Source organism: Mugil cephalus, chromosome 10 (assembly GCF_022458985.1).
Source record: "Mugil cephalus isolate CIBA_MC_2020 chromosome 10, CIBA_Mcephalus_1.1, whole genome shotgun sequence".
Taxonomy (NCBI): domain Eukaryota; kingdom Metazoa; phylum Chordata; class Actinopteri; order Mugiliformes; family Mugilidae; genus Mugil; species Mugil cephalus.
The window spans coordinates 21,862,019-21,887,682 of record NC_061779.1 but is presented as its reverse complement, the minus strand read 5'-3'; the positions used below and the strand labels follow the sequence as shown (position 1 = coordinate 21,887,682).

Genomic DNA, 25,664 nt, shown 5'->3' with positions numbered 1-25,664 from the left:
CTCTAATATCTTTTTTCCTTATGAACATGAACGCAAAACATGACAAACAACAAATGTTCCTGTTCCCAAGGTTAAACTTAAAAATGCTCATTTGTTTTTTAATGATGCTCTTCATCACTAATGGGCGCCATTATTTTGACAATATATTTGTTTCTTTGTGGAATCTGAACTTGGATGAAGTTCACAACAACATGAGTGCATCTCTGGTGGACACTTAACGTGGAAATAGCAGGCATGGCGTGCTCAGAGGCAGCATTTTATACACATCGGAGTCATTAAAATATTACTTCAATAAAAGGCACATTAAGTGTAGAATAAGTCACAGAAACAGATTGCGAAGACGGAGCAAACAGAGAAATGTTTTCCGGGCTGCGTGAACCAGCAGTGAGAGCGGAGCACTTGGCCGCCGGTGGGATGCTGAAGCTGGTCCAGCTCAACTTTACGGCTACGAAGTGTCTGAGTACACCGTGTACAGCTGTCTGTGGGGATGAATGTACACTACTGAGCTTCCTGAGAAAGGAAAGCAGGAATGCTCCAGAGAAAGAGAGAATGAGAAGGAGATGGGGATAATCCAAGGAACAGATGTCTGGGAGCGCAGTGAAGAGCACTCGCTGCCCAGAGGATACGGATTAGCGGCATGGAAGTGCTAACAGGAACAAGGAGGGCTTGAGGTGGCCACGGCTTCTACCCGACGCATCACCCTCTGAGGTAAAAGCAGCGACTATTGTTAAGCCACATGTAATGAAATAGAGGCTCATTCTGTTGATGCTGGAGAAAAGCTGGGATTTAAAATAACTGTGTGAAAGAAGACTGCAGAGGTTCCTCAACATGCTACCTATGCTTGGTTATCAGTAAACCAAGACCAAGTAGCCACGATAAAACTCCAGCATGGTGTAGAAAGATGAATGAGGGCTTATGTGGCTGTTCACAGACGGAGGCAGTCCCCCATGCACGGCACCACCCATGCCAAGTGTGGTGCAGTAAAACCAGCCTGTCCTCTGCAGAGACCAGTCTTGATGGCAGAGAGCTTGTGGACGTCTCGCTGTGATTTAAAGACCAAGGACACAGTCAGCCACGGGTGAACATCTCCCAACCCCGCGCTGGTGGGAGAGCTGCCTCCTAACACGTTCTGACAGGCACCTCTTCCCAGCACAGTTTAGCACCGCACACAACACACAAAGTAACACACACACAGACACATGCAAAGCACCGGAAACTGTGGCGAGTAACGCTGCCCTTATTCAAAGCAGGAATAAAAACAGCTCCCCTATAGTACACACATGCCTTGAGCTAAGGTCCCGTAATGATTGCATCTTTTGCCAACACACCAGCCTCATCACAGGTACGGCTGTTTTCATCTGACCTGTCGAGTTCAGTGGGTTCAACCAAAGCAGCCAGGGTGCTGTCACTGTACAATAAGTGTGTCCATATGCACAGCCTACAAAGCTTTAACGCGAGTAGCTGTCTCCAGTCCCAGCCTCTGTGGTGCTGGATAGGGGTGCTGAGCCGCTTCTCAATCCTTTTCACACTCCCCGCTTAATGACACACACTCCTTTGAACCCACATTTTTAGAAGGAGTGCTAAGGCACTACCTGGAGCCATCTATCAGCCACAGGAGACAGGTCCTGTCCCTGAGGGCCTGGTTAAGAGCAGGGGGGACATCTGGATGGGAACCATCTGGTGAAGGGGGGGGTCTGTTTGGCTACTACTGCAGCAGGCAGGCAGGCAGGCAGGCAGGCAGGCAGGTCGGCTGGCCACACCACCAGAACAAAGGCAGGCTGTAATCTGGCCCCCGCGGCCCCGCAGGAGCCCTCAGTGTGTCTGCCCCCAGACACAGCACCAGCACACAGCTGGGATCAGTCTCAAAGCCTCCATCAGCCTTCAGGAGGATTTAAGGTGCGGATGTACGCTTGTCGTACAGGAGGCTGGTTCAGCTTTATTCGTGTCTGAGGCAAAGATGAGCTGCCTCAAATGTTCGAATGACAATAACTCAAACACAGAATTTGAAGTCTTTTTCATGGTTATTATGGATTGGGAAAATATCCCAGCATCACTGGACGCAGAAAATAATGAGACCCAGCTGCCACTTCACTTTAGTACAAAAGCAGTCCTTGTCAGTACCTGAAAACAGAAATCCTAAAACATTTATTGTGTGTGCATATGTCCCAAACCTAATGAAAATAATGGTTTCTGGAAAAAATGAACTTTTTCCTTTTTTTTTGGTAGCAATTTATGAGTCCACATAGTGTCTGTCCAGCTTACACGAGAGTCAAAGATGAGGTAATCGTTCTTTCTTCCCAACTCATCTTCTCTCAGCCTCGACATTAGTGATGATCCAACATGGCGTCAGACATCTCTATCTTACAGATGACCAGTTAGATCACTAGTGGAGACACAGATGTGACACAAATGTGATGGGGGGTAGTTGTAACTGCCAGGAGCACAACAACAAGGGGTCATATAAACCAACAGAACGGTCACAACATCAACATCTGTCAGTCACTGGCTGCTATATGCCTTCTCTATGTATGACAAGACTGGCTGTCAGACTTTATGTCGAATGGGAAACTGTGTCCCAAAATAGGTACTTCTTTTCAACCACGCTATATTCAAAAACAAGGTTGACTAATATACAACTGACCTGACACAGATATGTCAGGGTTTGTCAACAAGACGACACTTAAGGTTAGAATCATGTCATCGTTGGCCCTTTTGAGAGATTTTCTGACAAAAGAAAGAATTATCCATTAGTAACTGAAAAATGGATGAAGTGTGAAGGTCACATGAAATTTGCAGCATAACTGAACAGCGCCTGCAAGATCTCATACGACCTCATAATCAAATGTATGGAAATAATAGTCAAATTTCAACTCGTGCATAAGCGGTCTCACACTCCCGAGATACCTGAGAGTGCACAAAACGATCAGACTGCAAGACACAAATGGCCACGCAATCCAAGTCCTTCCCATCAGCCAGTCAGTCAGCTCTCTTCCCGTCAGCACTATCCTGCTGTAGTCTCATATCGCTACTGTCGCCTTGCACTGAACGCAGCTCATATTACGCACGACTGCAGTTACTGGCCATCTGCGGTGCCCTATTAAAGGCTTTTACATGACAAGAAATGATTCCAGTGGGCGGTCAGAGCATATCGAGAATAGTTCGATGATACCACTGGCGTGATGTAATGCTGACAGTCATTGTTTGCCGTGTGGCCGCGCTGCTGTATTTCTGAGAAATGTCACACAGGGGTCCCGCGGCTACAAGGGTTGCACTGTAGTCAGAAAGGTCACAAGATTGAACCCTGCAGCAGCCGATACGTCCATCAAGAGCCGAGGGTCGTCAGTCACGAGCCGAGAATCAGCTAAGTGATTAAATTGTAAAATGGAAAAGGAGAGTGTGGAGTCAATTTAAAGCCACACACTCACGCTACCGTGTCCTTGAGAGAAGCGCAAAGTCAGTCACAGCGAGTTACTGTCTCCACTGAACCTCGAGTAAAGGTGAATGGTCAGGCTGCTGTCATAAGCTTTCTGTATACGAAACTGTGACAGTGTGTCCAATATTACAGCAGTCCAGTGTTTTGAATTAGACCAGTCCAAATTACCAGCCAGCAAACCAGTTACTGATACAAAGCCGTTACTTAATTCAACAAAAAATAAAGTGATCGTGCAGCCAGAAGCCGCTCTGCATGTTAATGAATCGCAGACAGCAGTGAGGCAAAATGCAGACAGCATACAAATCAAGGCATTTAATATAAACAGTGTAGTGTAAACAATGAACCAGAAACAATTAGAATAAGTTTTTGATAGAAAGGCTTAGCAGCAGTGGAAACACATGGTAACCAAAACTAATAGCATAAATTCAGGGTCCATTTGCCAGTACAGCAAATGTTGTGTTACTTGATATCTTAATGATGAAACATCACCCAAAGGCAGAGCAAGAGGAGATGAAAATGCTCTGTGAAGCCACCATGGTATGCATCTGTAATTATTTCAGTGTGTTTGGAGCTGATTGTTTTAATATTTGTCAGCCTGCTTTGAGAAAATATGTAGTATATGTGCACATACGCTCTCTGCTCATGTCTGCTGCCTTATAGGTGAAAGAGTCCCCCACACTGGCTAAGTGAATGGTACATGTACATGAAGGGTTTGCCAGCACGTTGTTGACCTTGCACTTACTGGTAGCATGATGTTGAGGCAGTGGGCTGACGGCCACACTGCTCAGATGGAAGAACAGCAGAGGAAGAGAGCTTAGCATCACTTATAGCCTGTGCTAGTTCAAGTAACAAACTTAGGGTGTATCAGCCTTATCCATTTTAGTTTTATCTTCACACTCACTAAAACCTTATTTTCCTTCTACTCCCCTGAGCAGAAACGAGCTTCAAACGCTTCGACTCAAAACGGAGGAAAATAATCCGGTCTCGAATGCCTCACAGTGCACCCTGCGGTGCCATTTACTTCACCTTTAAATTTTGTCAGTCCAACGCGGAAAGCACGACAGTTAAAATAATGGATTTCAAAAAAAGAACAAGGTTTAAAAAATAATATTTCACTCGTCTGCAGGTTCGCCTCCCTCCCTCCATTCATCCAGTTGGCAGTAAGCTTCTTAAGTGAATCCAAAAAAGAATGACTTATCTGAGTCTACAGGCTCTTACACAAATGTTCTCAAATCAAGGCCCAACCACAGGGTCCGCTGCCAGCGAGACAGATCTCATCCTGAGGAATGTTTTCATTCTTATTCCAGAGCTTTTTTTTTTCTGATGCTACTACAGCTTTAGTGTCCATGTCTAGGTATCTATTATCATCATTATTTTGTTTTGGAAAACATGGCAAGTGAAATCACTATCATCATGTAAATTATTTATAAGAATCTGCAAATTGTGTTGAGTCGTCAGCGTATCGTCTAATGCACAAAATGTTGAAGAATTGTTCAAAGCTACATTGCTTGTTCTGTCCCCCCAACAGGCCAATGCCAAAAGAACTGGAGTTTATAATGATGCAAAACAGACAAACGCATTAAATCATCACAATGAGCAGTGTAACAGTCATTTGTAATTGTTTCACAGTTGCCAATCCCAGCAACATTTGGACTGTTCAGGGTTTGGTTTATTTCAACTGTCCTGTACAGTTTGATAGATACTTGAAGTCAACTGGTTCTTTCTGCTGGAGGTGAACAGTTCAGGGATGTGCTAGCATGGTGTTAGACATGGACCAGTCTCTACCACAAGAAGAGAAATTAGCCTTTTGTTAACCCCAGACGTATGATAATGTTGCGTGAGCTGCTTTGCTTATATTTGCCACTGATAGGCATCCATTCAAGAAAGACTTGCTTTGGTATGCGATATCTGCCATTTATTTTTAAGGCCATAGAACTCGGCGCAGCGGCAGCCAAACACATGCAAAACGTCAAGTGTGAAACAGGCAACATGCATTAGGGTGTTAAAGTTTTTTATTATTCTATCTATTCAGCCCAGCCAAGAATTTGCCTTAAAGTACTTTCTCATCTGTTACAGCTGGTGTGTAATGATTAAAAGCTACTTTTGAGTGAGCTGCAGTGTTGAGTAATTAGAAATTAAGTATTATACTGTGTTCCGGAGTTTTAATTCTTTGTCTGGACTGGCGTGCATTTTGAAATCCAAGCTTTACTGACCTCATATTTTCAAGCCAGAGCTGCCTCAGGCGAACATTGAAACTCTCACAAAGCTCCACTGCAGCAGCAGCATGTGACTGAAGAAAATGGTTTTGTAATTGCCATTACAACTTGAGGAAACCAAAGAATTCTGCTGGTCCAGCTCAGCAACTTTGCGCCATGGCAGGCAGTAAACCTTTTACCCCAGAGATCTGCTACTCTAACAAACGTGTCGGACACTTGGACGTTAACAAGAACCCATAGTATCTCTGCATCCACATGTAAACAGTGCAGTAATGTCAGGTGTGTTGTTTGTCAAGCACAACAGATGTATGCATTCCTGCTTCCTCTGAGAGTTTGAGACCCTGTTCTTTGGGATTGATGTATTCCCACACACATTAAGTCTTTAACTGCCATTCATGTCTATGGACAAAATGGGAGAAAAGGCTTCAGAAAGGCAGACACATGGTGAAGTCTAGGGAATTAATTTTATTTTGGATTCAATTACTTTCCACTTTTCATCTTATTTTTAGTACTGATGATGCTCTTTGATGATCTTTTCTCCAGTGTGTTGGTGCATTTGTTAAAGACTTACATGGCTTCTTCCAGACTGTATTTGTAATGTAAAAACTTGTGCATCGGTGTTTAGTTTTTGGGAAATGTATTTCCTTCCTTTGATCTTACTCTTCTATCTGCTTCAAATGTTTATCAGTCTTGCTGCCAATATCTACCAACCAGCACCTCTTGTTTGGTTAATCTGACATTTGACTGATATTGAGGGTTGTTTGGATAAAAGAAAACACAGCGTGTTATCTTGTGAGTTTTAGAGGTGCTGGAAGGTGGATTTTTGTCATTTTCGGGCTACCTGTTTGTCTGTGTATCCAGTCTTTGTGCAAAACTAATAAACTGCACCTGGTAACATCACGTTTAGCATTTAAGCACACATTCATGCTTTCCATAACGCCCGCAAACAGGCTGGAACCAGGATGGTATGGTGTTACACCGCCTCCCTTTTTTTTGTTTCCACTGAAACTATGCATTATGTTTCTCACACCTTGGTCAGACAGGTGATTGATGGGGAAGTGATAACATGGGACGCAGTCACGCTCCCACACACAAAACACTAAACAGGGCCTAGTTCCTCAGAGAGTACTGTTATGTTCCTCTATCTGAGCTATTATCAAAGCGAGCCCCGCAGCGATGTCGCCTCTGGCATCTGAGCTCTGACAGGTATTCAGTCAACCTGCAGAGAAGTGCAACTGTGCCTACTTGATGGTCAGGTTGAACTGCAGCTATGTGGTTAAACAACACAGCAGTTATTTACCACACATGTAACACTGTATGTTTCCCTTGTTTTGTTGTTGTGCAAGATGTTTTTAAGAATGAACGGGCATCACATGTCAACAGGGTATCACATGAAGCAATTTTTTATCAAGAAAATTCTGAACAAAAATGAGCACTTCACTGATATTAGAGACCATTTTTTTCTTCAAAACAGCTGCGGTTACGTTATTTTTTTCCAGATGCAGGGAGGGAGTCTTAAAGGTGATTCATTATTTCCAGATGACAGACCGTATATCCGACTGACCGTACAGCAGCCTCATTTTACTGTATAAACCTTCACATGGGACACACATGATGTCAACGGGCACAGCTGTGTGTTGACGTGACAGCCCCATACATCCTAACAGGAAGCTGGGAGCTGAGGAACAAAATGGCTGCCAGAAAACAACAAACAATTTGGAGGCGCAGAGGACATATTTTATATCACATGTGGCCTGAAGAGAACACGCTGTCCTTGGACAGACCTTCCCAAAACATGAAATTCCCAATGAAATTCCATAATCCATAATCCTGTATTGATTTATAATCCAAGACGGATTAGTCAACATTCCATTAGGTTATTTTTTCATCACTGTGGGTGGACACTGTGGAAAACCTTGTTTCTGGGTCACACAATATAAATATATATCCATAGACTCATAAGTGGTAAAGCTGGGGCTAAATATGGGTTTCCCCGACTGTTAAAGCATTCCAGCTTCAGAAGGACATTTCTATAATCCATTTCATGCCTGGTCTCATGAGCTGACATTCCACCACCAGCAAAAATAACCTGCTGACTTCTTTTCAGATCTCATCAGACTTTTGTCACTTCCTTTCTGAAGCCAGGGCGTATAATTTACAATATCTGAATTTTACTGAGCTTTGCGTGACCTCACATCCATAGTAACTGCATATACTGCAATAACACACATTGCATTACCTTTGGCAAATCGTTTTCATAAAACAAACCTGAACTGTGTAATTAGTTCAAAAACACAGGACACACAGTTGAGAGTTTAATATAGCTACAAGGTACTCTGCATTTCTTGATCTCACTAGAGCCCTTTGGTCTGAAACATCTTTTGTCTTATGGATGCTTGACACAGCACAACTTAAGTCTATCAGCATGTAAATTGAAAGTAGTAAAGGAAATGTGGTAAATGTAAACTGATTCCAAAGCAATGGTCCCACATAGCATTGTGACACACTAATGGTCACTTTGTAGCTTGGCCAAAATTTAAGCCAACCTTACATTTACAAGACAGGCAATCAGAAAACAAGTAGAAATGAAGCACAGCAACCGAAGTTATGTTTCGCTATATCAGGACAACAGCACGGATAGTCCACAGTTCTGTACAATCCCACAAGCTTCCAAATCTGAGTCTAAAGTCTAAGTCTAAAGGCACCTTTACGTGTCACTAAACGAAAGTCTCAGACTGATTTTGTAGTCTGTTCAGTCTCTCATTTTCACAAAATTGTCCCAAGAACTTAAGATTACTTTGGAACAGACTCAGGAAATTTCTCTTTTCATGTTCCTACTTGAGTTTTTATGTTAAACGAATTGCAAGCCAGAAGCTACATTTAGATGTAAATTCCAGTAAATTCCACGTCAGGTCAAAAGAACCATACAGTCAAGAGGAAGCCATTCAAAGCACAAATGGTTCATCATTCATCAGCCATCATTCCCATCACTATGTAGTACCGAGGATTATCATATGTCTAAGCTTCAAAAGTATGTCAATGCCCATCTATTGACGGAGCTACACAAATATCAGGTCACTTGTCAGAACCAAACGTCATGAAAAGCTAGCTGAAATTATATTTGCATGTTGCTTGTTATTCAGTACTGCAGGTGTTCTAAGTTAATTCCTTACCTCCAACACAGGTCCGGCTCCCAGGATGATCTGCTCTACCCCACTGGCGAACCCCTTCTGGCTGAGAGCAGTTAAGTGATGAATCAGGAAGTTGGTGCTCTGAGTCTTCCCAGATCCACTCTCTCCGGAAATTACTATGCACTGATTCTTCCGTCGCTGCAACATGGCGTGATACGCCACATCGGCCACAGCATAAATATGCGGCTCCAGCTTCCCCAGTGCGTGGTTGTCGTACAATTTGACATACTTAGGATTATAGATCGGCAGGAACTGGAAGGGGTTAATCACAATAAGAATACTCCCAATGTAAGTGTAGATCTTCTCCTGGCGAAAGCGTGCACGGAGGCTTTCCAAAAGGGCGCGCTCTGTTAGCTCCGGGAGAGCACACAGGTCAGATGGAGGGTCACTCCCAGCAGGCTGTGGGAGGAAACCCCGTTCCACCATGCGCCGACGTTCCTCAGTCACTCGCAGCCACATTTGCAGGCTGCCACCATAATGGATGGATCCATCCAGGTTCTTCTCCCGCAGGAGGAAGCGGTAGTCCTCACCACTGCCCAAGCCGCTTCGATTCTCCAGGGCGGTTCTTGGCCACAGCATCATGCGCTGAACGGGGCAGTCGCCAGGGTTGAGAATCCATTCCTCCCCGCCAAACTCCTTCACCTCGGCCAACACGTAACATTTAGTACGCTCCAGGTGCAACCGTTCGATGAGGCACTCGATGGCTTCAGCGGCGGTGGTGTTCTTGCGGGCGCTGACGGGGCAGTAGATGGTGCCCTCAGCCAGGGAGCCTGGGTAGACGCGTAGGGTGAACTCGTGGTCCTCCAGGCGTCGCCGCATGCTGCCACTAATGGTGGCCAGGTTGGCGCTGCTGGCATAGCTGCAGCCGCCATCTTGTAAGCTCATGGCGGCGCAGCAGGTCCCATCAGCAAACTGCTCTCTGGGACCGGAGGACTGACTCAGGACATCCCAACTGGAAGAGGACAGAGACAGAGACGGAGAGAGAGATGGGAAAATGTTAAAAATTGCAGCAAAAAAACAAAGTGGAGAAATGCGTGGTTTCAGATATCACTTCACGTCCTTACACCCTCGGGCATTTCTAGAACATAGAGTCACAACAGGGCCAGTGGCGATTTCAACTGTCCCATGACACTGAGACAGCTGAATAGGCTTTCTGTTTGGGATCGTAAAACGAACCACTATCACAAGCTCCACAAAAGAAGAGCATGACACAGAGTCAAAGAGAGTGATGAAAACGGATAGCTATTCAAAACAATGAGGAACAGTAGCAGCTTCACGCATTTAAATACTATTGGCCGCGGCTTATCAGAGCCACATACCCGCTGTCAATTTGTGTGTGAGAGCGCGCATGTATGTGTGTTTATGTGATAATTCAAGGGCTGTAGCCGTGTGCCAAGATTAACAGCTGCCACCTTCCACACAAAAGTGGCTGTAATGAGGGCACAATGGTGTAATTCACCACTTCCCTGTTGATAGTAGACACAGCACTTCATTCTGACTCTCTCCTTTTCACATGCACAAACACACACTGTCCAGTTCTGCAGGCTGCAAAGCTTTAAATCACACTGAGAATAAGAACAAAGTGTAAAATGTTGCTCGATGTTCTGATGGGAGAGAAACAAGAGAATAACTCCTGCTTTAATTTTCTTTGTCTGTGCACTTCTTACATTTCTTTGCACCTTTGTGCAGCAATAACAAAATATTACAATATATGTTTAAGATACATGCATCCATTTAACTTCAAACTCCATCCATTAGGGAAGTGTTGTTATTCTTTAAGTATTTTGGCCTGAAATTTCATTACTTCTGGTTTTCCCCTTTTCTTCTTCTTCTCTCATGCTGTTTCCATCTGTTTCTATCAGACTGTCACTGTCAAAACTAATGATCATCCCAAAATGTCTACCATTCTCTATTTCTCTTTCAGATCCATCCTCAACTTTCAAGTATGCTAACATGGTCGTTAACACACCAGTTTTTTTCAGCTTTGTAGCATGCAGTCAATAAACAAGAAATGAGGGAGAGAGAAAGAAGAGGAGAGGATGAGACAGCCAGTCGTCCTTTGATAGTTCCAGACAGCCCTTGCTCTCCCTCCCGCTGTCTGGAGTAATCCTGACCACCTACAGCAGTCTGCAGCAGCCCACCACCACCAGACAAGGACAGCGAGAGGAGAGAGACAGCTGGATGTCTGTGAGAAACAAAGGGATGGACTGTAAAGGATGAAAGACAGAGGAAGACGGAGTAGACAGAGCTGCAAAACTGATGGAGATAAAAAGAAAGCACAAGAAACAAAATAACGGATACAATCACTCAATGTGACGCTAATGAGCTGTTCAAATAGGTAAAAGGTCAGAGTACCAAGTCTATTATGCAGATATGTAAATATAGCCACTATTCATTGTCCATTTAAGTGCTGTCTGGAGGTTTCCCTTCTGGTATTTGTAGAAAAGAACAGAACAACCAAAACAAACAAACAAAAGAAAACCATGAAGTCTACTTCTTGGGCAATACAGCATCACACTAAAACCCCCAGACTGTTGTGATCATGTGATGTGATGTGTGACAAATCAGACTGACAGATTATTTGATCAACCTATGAACGCCGGGTTACTCTGGTAAATGATGACCAGGAATGTTGCTACTGGTAGCTTCATTAGCATTGCATACCATATACCATATACCATATACGCTACAGATACCAAAAAGGGCACTTGGAAAACAGATAAAAATAACAAACAAACAAACAACAATATAGATGTAGCCATGTATGCTAACGCTAGAAAGAAGCACTGCAAATACTGTGACGCTAAAATGTTTAAATGTAATGTAAATACTTAGTGCTCCTGGCAAGGACTGCTAACACACTAGCTTGCTATTTTATTACACAATGGTGTTGTTTTGTTTTGTGTTATTATATTCAAGGACTATACTATATAAGGAATTTAATGTGCTCAAAAAAACTGTGTGCTCACCCACTGTTCCATTGTTAGCCCTAATGCTAACTTCGCTAATCTCTGAGGTACCTGAGGTACAAACAAAATAAGCTTCTGTTCCTATGCAGGTATTAGCAGGAGCTCATTACCTAGTAGTTGCAACTAAACAGGTAAATTAGCTGAACTAATTATTTTAGTGTTGGTACTGGACACGTCTTTATACTAAGAGGGGAATACTGGCAGTAAAATCCCTAACATGTTTTAGTTGAAGTCTTAGGCTGACGTGAATGGTTTTTCCTACTTGGCTGCGCTTAATGATAGTTTAAATGATGTGACATGAACATGGCATTACCTCTTACTTCCTTCAAACTAATCTGTAGCTGTCAGAGGCAATACAAAATCATCAGTGTCTGACATCTCAGTTTACTGATTGCTATTGGGCAAATACTGAACGCCTTGAAATTAATATGGATGTTAGTGAAGGAGGGAGCAATTTTCATTAGTTCACGTTCTAAAAATGTTGGACTCTGTGGTACGTCTGCACAGTGCTGTAATGTGCAGTTGAATCCAGCTGTTCTAGCCTTCACTCAGCTCTCCAGCTCCAGCTGGTTCGTCTTCATCAGCTCTCTGCGGCTTACTGAGCTCAGCTGTCAGTCTAACTCAGCGAGTCATTAAGCTGGAAAACTGAAACTTATGACTGCTGTCGTCGTGCCTTCTAGCCACTGGTTAAATGTTAGCCGCTGAGGGCGAAAAGCACAAAATTTTCACAGCGAGAATGGATAACATAAGGATACAGTAGCATGTACAGTATTTGTGTGAGTCCTGAGGTTTTCAGTGAGCAGATATCTTTTGTATATTGATCCAAAAACTACAACACTCTGTACCATATGTTGAATAAGTCGGAGGATGAAGATCTTCATTAAAATCTGAACTTGGAGAAACAAAGAAATGCATCTCCACTCTGAATTTTGTAGATAAATGTTGATACTGAATCTGCACAAATATATATACATATTTAAAAAAAATGTAATACACTTTAGGACTAAATTGCATTCACAGCAAATGTCTATTTTGCCGTTTCCCATTACTGATTCAGAGCAACAACCTCTAAACCGCTGGTGTCTGGGAGGTACTGCCGAGAAGAAAAATCCATCATAGACAGATTTATTACCAACAGCAGCAAAGTAGTAACAGAACAAGAAAATATCATCTACACTGACACAAAGTTTATCTGCAGAAACTGAAAGAGGAAAATGACCTCACATCCCTAGGTATCTGGGAAATACTGTTCAACAACAGCACAGATGTCACCAAAATAAAAGGATACTGAAGATTACCAGTTTCGAGCATGGGAGGTCAATCCAAATCCCTTTTTTTCGAGCAAAGCCATTTTTCCTCAAAAACTGATATATATTGCATTGTTGCCTCGAAAGCTTAGACCGCCTTCCAAACCTCTGAGTCGCATATAATAACTGGACACCAAATTTCAATTTGGACAGAATTAGATTTCCCAAACTGCTTTCAGTAGCAAGAGTTTATTAAGCAGCTGGACAGCAGCAGAAGTCATGAGTAGCTGGAAATGCTATGTTGGACCCTTCTGACGATCAAGGGTTGAGACTGACGGATGCTCATCAGAGGTCAAATGTCAGAGTTAATAGTCAAGGTCACAAATCACATGTGGTGGAGCTGCAGAGCCGGCTGCCAAATTTCTGCGGAGACGAAAAATCATTTCTGGTATTTCCTTGAACAGCTGCGTGCAGTGAGGTCATTCAGGCAGGAACTGGATGGCAGTGACACAGAGTTTTTAGCAAAGCAGACGTACATGACATTAACAGTGTAATGTCATGAGTGTTTACTGCAAAATCAATTTCTGACAGCGTTTTAACGATGATGGATGAAGTGATATACGTCCGTTCCGCCAGCGAATGAGACAAAGAGAAAGGTATGGGAAAAGGGAAAATAGGTAGGGGGGGTTGAGCGTCTTGTACGTCTTATTTTGACATGGTCAAATCTGAAGTGCTGACAGCATGTTGAGATAAGGCCGTGAGCTGACATAGTGGAAAAATGAGCTCGTACTTTAGCGCAACGAGAGACTGAAAGAGAAGAGGACAGCTTAATGAGAGCATGCCAGTCTTCTGACAGGTGGACAGGGTCAGCCTGAGGTCCTCAATATTAACCGCCATCACTCGGGTGGAGGAAAACTGTTAGTATGAGAAAACATTTTAAATATTTAAAGAGGAAACAAGACCAACTGGCGTGGCTTTGCATTTCATGACTACAATGTTTATAGTATTTTTTGCCCTTCTTTGTCTTTAGTTTACTTATCTTATCCCAAGATTAATCAGATAAAACTTTATTTGTATAGCACCTTTCATACAAATAAACTGCAACACAAGGTGCTTCACACATAAAACCGTCAGAATATTGTTCTGTATCATGCTAAACATATATGTGACATGATATAAACGATTTGTAGTTTTGATTAGTAATAATAATTATTACATTAATGGCCTGTTTCAACCACTGTAACCATTCAGGAACTTGGAACCTGTTACTGCAGGAACCCAAGGGCCTTGAGTCACAAACCTTACAGTCACATAATACTTTTATGTTTATCTGACTTCTCAACCACAAACCTGCCACACTCCTATGTCACGATTAGATCAGGCCAATTTGTCATAATGTCAATAAAGTTACCACATCAAGTGAATTTAGTTCCAGCTCTTGGACACTCAGGAGCTGAATTTGCTGTGGCGAACACTACCACCTTGGCCACCACGTGAAACAAATACAGCAGAACAACAAACACATTGTGCAGAATAGACTCTGTTTTTCTGGGTTTAGTTTTTATGACCTCACAGTTCCTGCCAGATTTGGTGGAAAGGAGCTTTGATAAAAGACCCGGATTTGCATTTTGCAACTCCAATATCCACTGAGAACACAACCTTATATTTCTCATATTTCAAGAGAGTAAACCTCCAGATCAAGAAGAATTTAACAACACTTGATTGCAGTACAGGAGTCAGAGGGCAGTCGCACATCTAAGATACTAAATGCAGATGAGAGCCTCAGCTTGTCTTGCTGGCTAGTAAACAGAATCACCCCCTCCTCTCTGACTGTCAGTTCTCACAAATACAGCAGTAATAAACACCAAACCTCAGCATTCTTCAGGACTGTTCACGCACACACAAAGACAAACACATTCACTTAACTGACAGTCTTTCAATACAGGAGGTGGGTTTTCTTCCTCTTCCCTAAACTCACTGATGAAAAGGCGGTTTAATTACACCGTGACACGTGCAGATCATTCATCACAGAAGATCATTCAAGGCACATTTTAACACTCGGGCGGGTTCACAGCAGGTGCTGAAGCTTTCCCCACACACTGCCAAAGCAGAAGAACACACAGGTTGCGTTCACACATCTTAACCTTGTCCGCAATTCAAAACTTGCAGAAAGGTACGTGAAGTGCAGACAGGTGGTGACATAAAACACATTTTCAGACAGTGTTGTGCCATTTTTCTAAAAATAAAAGCCTGATATAAAGCGCAGCCTCTATAACAAGCTTGTGAAACCTTTTGAAACCTTCCTTATTAAGCCCAACACTCATTTTTATCGCGCTACAAACAGCTTTTTCTCAGTTCCTGAAACGCTGACATTTTGAAGGTCAGGAATTTACATCTGTTACCACAAAGTTGCCATTTTAAAATTCCCACAGTGTCCGGAGAGAAACGTGGGCGGAGAAAACAAATCCGTAACATTTTTCTCTCCTTCAGTGTCAACAGTTGATGTGCCGCCGGCGTCGCCACAGTGTCCGAATTAAGGGCGCGAGGAACAGAATGTATTCACAAACCCAAAAGAAAAAAAAGAGTTCCTTTCCGTTGTTAATAATAGACTCTCATGCCTTGTTGGTATGTGTGCGATGCATTTTGGATTATGAAACAATTCCCTGCACAGTTAAGAAATGTTTGTTACTCTACAGGATAAACTAAGGACAATACGTTGCTAGTGTCTGGTCGAGCCAAAATGAGAAAGTGTGCACAGTTAATAAATGTTATCGATCGCTATTAGTAAAATATGTTTCCCTTAAAGCGTGGCCAACTGGTACAAATATAAAAATGTCCGCCTTTAGACATGGTTAGTTGACCCAGTTTGTTTAAGGCATTCCTTAAAAGGCTCCTGCAGCTGTTTACTGTAAGTGTGAATGCAACTCCAGAGCATTTCTGGAGAACAAATACAGCGTTCAGGCCACTTTCCCTAAAAAGTTAAAGGCTAAAAAGAAAAAAAAAAAAAGAAGCTTAATAATAAAGGCCTTGTGTGTGTGTGTGTGTGCGTGTGTGTGCGTGCGTGCGTGTGAATTCCTGAATTCCAGTGGGCCAGCAGAGCTCACAGGAACTGAGCCCACACAGACACAAACATCTGCCAGAAACCCGCGCACACAGAGTGTCGAGTCATTTAGTGCAGCGCTGTGTGCGCTTGTGTGCGCACTGTAAGTGTGCGAGGGGAAAAAATGTGAGCGCAAGATGCTAAGAAACATTCAGGGCTGGCTGATTTCACACGTTCTGCTCCGGCTACACAGCAACACTTTATGTTAGTAAAAAAAAAAAAGTATACGGCGAGGCGGCTGAAAATAAGCTGCTATTCCTGCTGTGTCTCCAGCTCCGCATCTGCATCACAGAGTGACCACATTTGTGGAGAAGAAACAGAAAAAAAGGGGTGAAGACGAGAGACAAGAGCTGAGTAGAGGAAACAAAAAATGAAATAATAATAAAAGGAAGATGAAGAGGACAGGGGCAAAACTGAGACATTAATTCAGGGAAGAGAAAATAAAATGAGGAGGAAGGAAGCTTTAAATTATAACCAAAGTAGAAAAGGTTATGTAATAGAACATGGTATTAGATAGCAGTCAGGTCCGATGGCTACGACAGCTGTTCAATTAAATTATCACTTAAATAGAGCGTTTTCACCTTAAAGTCACCTCTTCATGGCTCAAGAGAAATAAGATTAATGTCCATCAAAGTGTGAACTCCACTGGGATGCAGCGGCCGGAGCTAAAAAGAGCAGCTCATGCTCACTAACCTTTAGCAGGACTGTAGTCATGTAGTCATGTCAAAGGTGGCAATATATGGCAATATATGTTATTAACACAAAAATAGAAGAAAACAGGAGGTGGTCTAATGTGTCTTTTCACTGCTCTGTATGAAGTCATACAAAACAAATATATCAATACAGTGTTTGTGTGTGTGTGTGTGTGTGTGTGTGTGTGTGTGTGTGTGTGTGTGTGTGTGTGTGTGTGTGTGTGCACGTATTTAAGACATGATGCAGAGCCACTTCCCCATCTTGTGCACTATTACATTCCCCAGTGGGGGATGACATCACCTCGACCCGCTCCGTTCTCCTCCTGGCACCACACACACACACCCATGAAGACACACGCACACACATGAAAAAAAAAAACACACGGGCGCACACACTAATGGAGCCTCAGAAAAAGCGGCCGTGGAGAGCTGTATTGATTTAAGGGCCTCTCTTTTCTACAATTAGACATCAAGTGAGCATCTCCGTTACCTTGGTAACAGACTGATTGAAAGAAAATGAGTGCCATGTGGGTACCATTTTCCAGATGTGATGTTTTTGCATAGCATGTTGCATCACTTCAATCAAACGCACTCTGGGGCTGGTTTGTATCATTGTGTTTTTCTGCCTCTCTCTTAAATCGCTCTTTCGAAGTTACATAACCAGCTGCAGCTCCAGCAGCAGTTAAACCAGCTTTAACAGTGTTTTTTTTGTTGTTGTTGTTGTTATTGAAGTGGAATAAGCTTCAGAAATTCAGCTGCTGATGAGAATCATCGCCATGAACTAAAACATCTGTGCGCCCAAAACCAAAACAACACAATGTGAACATAAATATAAATATAGAGGATTTTTAGATGATATATGAAAGTCACACATACAAAGGAGCCATTTTTATCTTTGGCTCTGTGTTGGGTTTCTCTCAGGATGCTGTTAACCAAACCCCAAGAGACTAAGATGAAGCGATGCAAGCGATGAGCAGTAAGTCCCTATTGATCTGAGCCCGAGAGAAGATGTCGACATCCCTGCAGCGTGGTGGGGCGGGTCCTGCAGACCTACAGCCTTCGGTTTAGCCTGCAGTTCTAGTACAATATTTTAATATTTTACTTTATCATTTTATGTGATAATATTGTGCCTGATTGGTGTAGGAGGGCAGTATAATCCTGATGGAGTGAACAACAGAATAAAAATAAGGCCCATCCATATGATAGTAATTTATATACACTGTTTTTCTCAAATGAAGAGTGATAGCATAGCATTGCTAGCATGACTAAAAACCATCGTCTCTTGTTTACTGGACTAAAAATGCGACTACTGGCGTGGAAATGTAAAAGCAGAACCTTGAATAATTTGGTCAAAATTATAGATGATGTTCTTATTTTTGGAAGAGTGTGCAATAACAAAGCTCTTTCCAGGGATTTATGTTGTAACTGATCGAATTGGTTTTGATTGTAATTTTGAGAAACTAAGTTTTGAGTATCAGTTACAGCACAAACTCCTCTCCTGCTGCGACTGTGTCGAATAAAAGTGGATGCGATTTGGAGCCAAGGACAAGCGCGGCCGGCGTTTCTCTCCCACAACCTGAGCGGGGCCAACAGAAACACCCCCAAGTGAGTTTGCATTAAAGCAGCTTTGCCCCGGACTTGAGCACCAGAACAAGAGGTGATCTGCCCACAGCTTTGGCTTCTCAAGGTGCGGTCGGCTGAGTGCCATCTACAGGAGCTACTGCGGCGCAACTACTGGACACCGCAGAACTGTGGAAAATGAAAGAGTAGAACTTAACAGGGCGGGGAGGAAAAACAGACTCACTTCAAGATGCTCGCTTCGACACAACCGAGGAAACCTGCATCTGAAATGTCGAGGGGTTGACCACAAATGCACCATCAGCTCTGCCTGTAACCACTGCGCTGTCACCCAACATCAACAGTCTCACTTTCCAAACAACAAAAAGCCACGTAACCTTGCCAGGGTCACGGTGTCACTAATGGCTCCATCATCCTCATTGATCCTCCAATTTCCACCTCAGTTTTCCCGTCGGCCTCGCGGCTCTGTGTCGGCATTAGTGGGCGCTGGACGACGATCAATATCTGCCTCCCTGTTCTCTGCATTAGATGTCCACATTTTTCACTTTCCAATAAATCAATGCGGATAAACTCTCCCTTTTATTTCCGACGCGGAGCTCAAAACGTCAAGTGGATGTCTCGGGTTAGGATGAAAAGTCTGACACCACTATGAGAAATGTTATCAATCTTAGTGCAGACACACATTACATACAGAGAGGAGATGTTTGCAGAGTACAGCAAAGCTTATTTCAAACATTAGTCATTCCAAGCTGCCCTGGTTATGCCTAAAACAGGTCTAGGATGTAAAATGTCAGAACCAATTAACCGTCCACAAAGGACGTTTTCCTCTTAACCCTTAATTTAAAACTGCTTTTTCTTTCCCTTCCGCTACTTTCCAGTCATACCAGTAGGGGCTCCGGCTGAGTAATGCTTGCGGACTGACAGTTCCTCATGCATAATTTCTGCACCGTAATGAATGGTGAGGCTGTGGCGTTTTGGGAAGATCAAAGCGAAGCAAGTCTGGCCCTAATAATGGCTCTCGCAGCGCTTGGACCAGGAAGAACCAAACATGTCACGACCGGCAGGGTGCGTGCATTTGTTTGCATGGAGAACAGGGGATTACTCTTTCGGATGCAGATTCAAAATCTTGCACCCGGCGCTTCAGCCCTCCATGACGTCTGCTGAGGGGCTCTTGTGAAATCAGAGCATTTCTGGCCTGAATGATCGCACAGCACAGCATGACAGGTAAAGTGATTGTTCAGTCTGAACACCTCCTCTCTGCAGGCCTGTCACTTTGGTTTCAGGTCAACAGGCTGCCACGCCTTTTTACAGACAAAAACAGGTCACCAGCTAATGCGTGCATCTGTGCCCGCGTGTGCGCTATGTACGACTGCGACTGCATGCGTGTGTGCGGGAGCGTGTAAAAATACATAAAAGCGGTCGCAGCCATTGCGGATGGAGGCAAAAAGCTTTGAGACGAAGAGGTCCGCAGCACTTCAATAAAAGTAGGCCGAAACACGACACTGGCCGCCACACAGACAGGGGGAAAAAAAAGGCAAAGACCAGCAAAACAAGGGTGCCACAAGAAAAACCAGCGGTATGTCTTTAACACGAGGAATGGTATTTGACAATCAGCAGAGGTAACGCTGAAGTGCGTGTTTGCTTTGACTTTGACTGTGGCAGATTTACTGAAATCTAAAATGACAGGTCGTCTGTCGGAGCACAAGTATCCATTTCCACACTGTCTTTCTGAGGCTTTCACTCTTTTTGATCACGGCCTTGACCTTGAAAGGATAAGACTGGTATTATTCATCATCCACAGCATCAACCGTTATTCCCAAGAAAGGAACTAAGCCGACACTGAATTCCTCTTCTAAACAAGAGAGAGAGACAGAGACAACAGTCATTGATTTCCTCAATAGCCACTTCCTCTGTTTACTTGTCAAAGTAGAAAGTGGTGTGTAGTGAAAACACTGATTAAGAGAAGCAGCTAATCGGCCTTGGAGGCAGTTTGCTGTATGTGTCATTTGTTGCACTTAACACACAGAAGTGTCTATAAAACTGCTAAAATCTTTATAAATCATGAAGAATGTATGAGCATACATAGCTTATAGCTTATATCACACAAAACCTTTCTTTATTCGTGCAGATCAATCAAAAATGCATTGTATTATAAAATGACTATCTCAAATGTACAAACACATTTTCATGCAGTTTTAATAACTTCAGGTTGAGAACTCTTTCGTTCTTCCACAGTTGAATAAGCGACACCATAGGAAAAGACTGATTTTTTTCTCTTCGATGTACATACAAAGGAGCAGCACATGGCCTGAAGCAGGAGACGAATGCTCACCATGGCCATGAAAGAAAACAACTGAAGAAGACGAGAGGCTCCAGGGCAGACTCTTGACACAATGAGTCACGACACCAATCGTGGCAACGTGGGTGTTGAGGAGTGGCACCATCCATCTGACGGGAAGAGGAACCGTCATGTTCTCCACAGTCAGCACACAGCGTGCAACACTGAGGAAGGGTAAAGGCGGAGGCCTTGGATCCACAAGGTCGACCCACTTAGCAAATCACTGACTTCAGATGAAATCGAGGTACGTTTGAAGAGTCGTTTAAACGTCAAGTTTTTCACAGATAGGCTTGGTCAAAGACCCACATCCAAAACAGAGTAGAAGGCCCAGGAATTTCTAAGCCCCGTGTTTAGTATTATTGTTGTCTGGGCCTTAATCCAACCCGAGCCAGAGTTCATGTTTGCGAAAGGAAGGGAGGGGGGTCGTCCTAAAATCTCAAATCACTGGACAAAAATAAGAAGAATGTGCCTCAACCAGATGTCTGAGCTTTGACAAACTCTGTTTATGAGCCCGTAAACACTTCACTCAACCACTGAAGTGAAAAGGATCTCAGCCTTGACCTCTGACACTGCAGGAGCCCTGAACGCAAGGTGACAACGTGTTCGACCAGGTCCTGCAGCCACTTTGGGAACACAGTTGCAAGAACATGAGGTGTTTCATTGAAGGAAACTCATTACGGTGCACGGTTAAGTGGTGCTACTGTTTCCGAGAACTGTCTGTTTGACGTTTTGATTTGTTTTCTGAGGAAAAGGCTGTATTGTTAGCCTCAGCCCCACCTACTTTGTGTGCCAGACCTTGTGTTTCAGCAAATTCAAGCAGACTGGACACAGTAACAATGCTAGGGCTTTACTGCTGTACATTCATTGGCAGCCACTCACATCATCTTGCCCTGTATTTCCAGCCTCCCTCTTGATAGAAGTTAATCTCAGTTCTCAGTTTACATTGAGCCACACACGCACCCGCTCCGAAATCCGAAAGGAAATGACTCCCCAATTAGAGAAAGCGGAAGATGATTCAAGGTCCTCTTTTCGTTCTTGTGAAACACGAGACGATAAGGGTCCAGATGAAAACACAGCACTGTGGTCACTCTCACTTCCACTTGGGGGTTTTCAGCACAAGACTTCCATGCACTTCCTTTACGTCCTCCACATGAATCATTTTCCTGTGACAACCTGTTTTAATACGTAGATCACCAAAAGATCAGTACATCCTCATCTTAAACTTCACTCTTTTCTGGTCTGCCGGGAGCTGGATATCAAATCCCTGGAAACCTGGGAGCCTGGTTCAAATTACTACAAGCCTCCTTGATAAGCTGCATTGACGTCCCCGGTGCTGCAGTGCTCTGAGCGGGTCAGAGAGACATGGAAGTGGACAAAAGCCAGCAGAAGAGACAACTGTCAAAGTGCGGGGGCTGTGGAGGGAAGACAGATATCGAGCAGGCTGAATGGATGATGTAACCAATTAATATAGCACATGCGTGTTGTTCCGTCTTGTTTTAGGTGTCACAGATGACACAAAAGTGGTCATAATACTATCATGGGCAAGGCCATCAGACACACTGATACAGTCACAACGGCTTATCTTAAGCAACATGGAGAACAAGGAGTCCTGCAGCAGACGGTCCACACAGGACATGAAGAGATAGATGACACATGACTAGAAAATTGTGAAAGATGCTAGAAGAACCTTCCCGTAGAGTACCTTGATAGACTGTGACCATGGAGAATTGGTGCCGTTTTAAAGGCAAATGGTGATGATGTGAAAACTAATGACTTGAAAACCATCAAGTAAGTCTTCTTTGAGTAATAGCAACATCATTTCAATAAACTGACTATTAAATGGATTTGGGACCCTGTGAATCGGCGTCAAATTGGATTAAGGAAATCATTAGTGATACCCATCCCCAATTTCTGAGGTACCATCAGCCTGTATTTAAAACATCTTATCACTTCTATCTTTCATACAGTTGTAAGATTGCCAGTTCAACACTTGAAATGTGCTGCTGATACTAACACGTAATGTGAACAGAGTGATAGCTTGGCCTGTACAGCACCAAGCCAGAGGATGTTAAACTGCACTGGGACAGATGCTCAGCGAGCGCATCAGGGTTATATAGTATTGTCTTAACATGAGTCCAACAACCTGCTTTATGTGTGCATTTGTTATCAATTTCTGAACTCAATTGTTTTTCACTCGAACTGGTGCTGTGATTTAATTCCATAACTCTTATCTACTACAGTCCAGATTTAGGGCTGCATGAAAGGATCTTTAGCCCTAGCTGAGCACGCAGCTGAGAGCAACTCTCATCTTCTCTTTGTGGCCACGCAATTGCATTATTAAGTGAAGACCTCTGGCACTGAACGCTCCACCGCGTCCCATCATTGAGAAACGGGTGACGCGCTAAATGAGACGACCACAGCGACGGTGTTCTGCTCTGACCCCGGAGGCTAAGAGGAGAACACAAAAGGCTCTTTGGCGAAGATGTTTCCAAATAGGGTCATAAATCAGGGTCTTACCTCAACCAGATCAACAGCACATGTTACAGTTACTCACTGAAACCCCAAACATCCTCACACACAGAGATGAACTCTTAAACTACTTCCTTCTGACAGGGGCCAGCACTGAACAATGGGTTCATGCAAACATTGCAACACTACTGCAGCTGTGCATTAGTGTGGTTCAAATACAAATGGCTCTCAGTGTCAAGGTTCTTTTGTCACTTTTTCATGTGTAAGTCTAAAACATCAAAGATTTTTGGAAAACACCTCCACGCGTTTTCTTCCTGAGAGATAAAGACGAAGTGAAGAATTTATGTATGTATGGTTCAGGAAGTCACAAGAAAGAGTGTAAAGCTTTTCTAGAGCAGATTTTCACAACTGTTGTGAGAGTGGGCAAAGAGAAACTGAACAACTAAATAAATTACATTGCAATAATACTCAAATGAGCCAAATTAAACAAAAAAGCAAATTCGCCGCTAGGATTAGAAGTTCATTTAAATGTCAAATTAGAGTCCATCAGTCAAGAAGTGTTCCCAGTCAGTGTAATCAGCCTCGGGTTGACAAGTTGTTCAGTGGCCTGCTTTGTTTTGATTTGTCATGGTCTGATTGTGGAAGTGTATGAAGACACAGGCAATGGTGTGGACAAACAGGTTGTTGATCATTAGGCTGATAAAAGCTACAAAACCATCTCTTAAGACTTAATGACCGTTAAGGAGTGGTCGACCACCAAAGATTATCTCGAAGGCAAGACTCAGAACAGGTCGAAAGGTCAAAAAGGAGCCCGGGGTGACTCCTAAGCAACAAAAGGCCTCTCTCACACTCAGTGCTCATGGATCCACCACAAGGGAAGCAGAGTTGTAGAAAGCAAATAAAAGTGTCAGACTAATTTAACCAGAAGTGTAAATGAGTTTTGGTGCTGCAACAATGTTCAGCCACAAAAATTAAATCCTCACTGATTGAGCAACAGAAACCTTTCAAATGCATCTCGCGCAGATTTTCCCCAAACCAGATGCCCAATGATTATCCCTGGTCCTGGGGTTGCCGTGGCAACAGCCCTGGCTCAGTCACCCTCTCTGCCCTCCGAGTCAAATCCTGTACAGATTAGATATGACCATCATACAGAGGAACTGAATCCTCTGAGGATTATATCAGAGAGCGACAAACTCGATTCCAGACAGAGGCTGACCCTCCAAACAACTCAAAGGATGTTTTAAAACCCCCGCAGACCGCATTTGTTCCTTCCGTCAGCCAGAGGGGGAAAAATGGTGGCTAATGTTAATGAGAAGGGAATTAGATTTTTTTTTTTTTTTTGAATAGAGAAAAGCGATGTCAAGCTGCTTTACAGCGTCTGCCAAAAATCTTACAGAATGATGTCAGAGATGCTCAAATGCACTTGTAGTACAGTAACGAGGCTCCAGGGCCAGCGGCTGGTTCCGATTGGGACGTTAACATTTAGGGCCATCACATTCATGACATTTTAAAGAGCTGATCTTTGCAGAGGCGAGCGGGGGTTAGCGTGTAGCATCGGCCACCAGTCGTACGCAGAGGCCCTGAGGGAAGACACGAGCTGTACTCCGTGTGTGTGTGTGTGTGTGTGTGTGTGTGTGTGTGTGTGTGTGTGTGTGTGTGTGTGTGTGTGTGTGTGTGTGTGTGTGTGCTTGTGGGGGTATCAATGACGTCGGATTAGGTACACTCCATTTAGTCCCAAGAATTCAGACATTAGGCCAAACACGTCTCCAACAAGGATGAGCCTGAGGGCACGTCTCAAAAATATAGGGTGGGACCGAAGGCAGTTTCAAACACACGCAGACGCACCACCGCCGCCATCGTCATCGCCAAGCACTATGAAACCACACCTTGACACATGCACACACACACACATACGTGGACGAATTCTGTGAATTTAAGCACACGCTAAGATGAATAATACAAAAGAAGTACGCGAATGCCCTCTTGCAACACAAAAGCCGATTACATCCTCATTAATAAATCACGTACGGATGCTTCGGTGAAACAGAGAGGAAGTCTGTCAAACCACGAGGGTCCCCACAGACGGAGGGAGGAAGCTGAGATGTCACTTTCTGTGAGCACCGCTGCAAATAAACGCAAAATGCTGTTTTCCACCGTCCACGTTTCCACTCCACTGCAGCAGCACCACATTACTGTTCAGCATCCACGACGCAAGCAAAACAAAAACTGTACTAATCGACACGTTTGCTTGAGTTCTGCTGCTAACGTGACCGGAGAGGATTTGTTTACTCGAGAGAGAGAGAGAGAGATGAGAGACAGAGCTCTCCTCACTTCCTTTAAACTTCCACCACAAACGCTCACCACGTACAAGAAAATAAACACACTCACACACAGACAGACGCACCTAAGATAAATACAACCACAGGGTACG

The 25,664-nt window shown here is 43.6% G+C and overlaps 1 protein-coding gene across 15 annotated transcripts in view; it reads right to left on the bottom strand.

The window, feature by feature from the left end:
* The window catches only part of LOC125014488 (unconventional myosin-IXAa-like), a 120,330-nt gene that overhangs the window by 80,836 nt on the left and 13,830 nt on the right, over positions 1 to 25,664 (bottom strand). For all 15 annotated transcript variants that reach the window (XM_047595578.1, XM_047595582.1, XM_047595585.1 and 12 more), the window contains exon 2: positions 8,823 to 9,792. In XM_047595578.1, coding sequence (XP_047451534.1) covers positions 8,823 to 9,725 — 903 coding nt within the window. In that variant the 5' untranslated portion in view covers positions 9,726 to 9,792. The remainder of the gene's footprint in view (positions 1 to 8,822; positions 9,793 to 25,664) is intronic.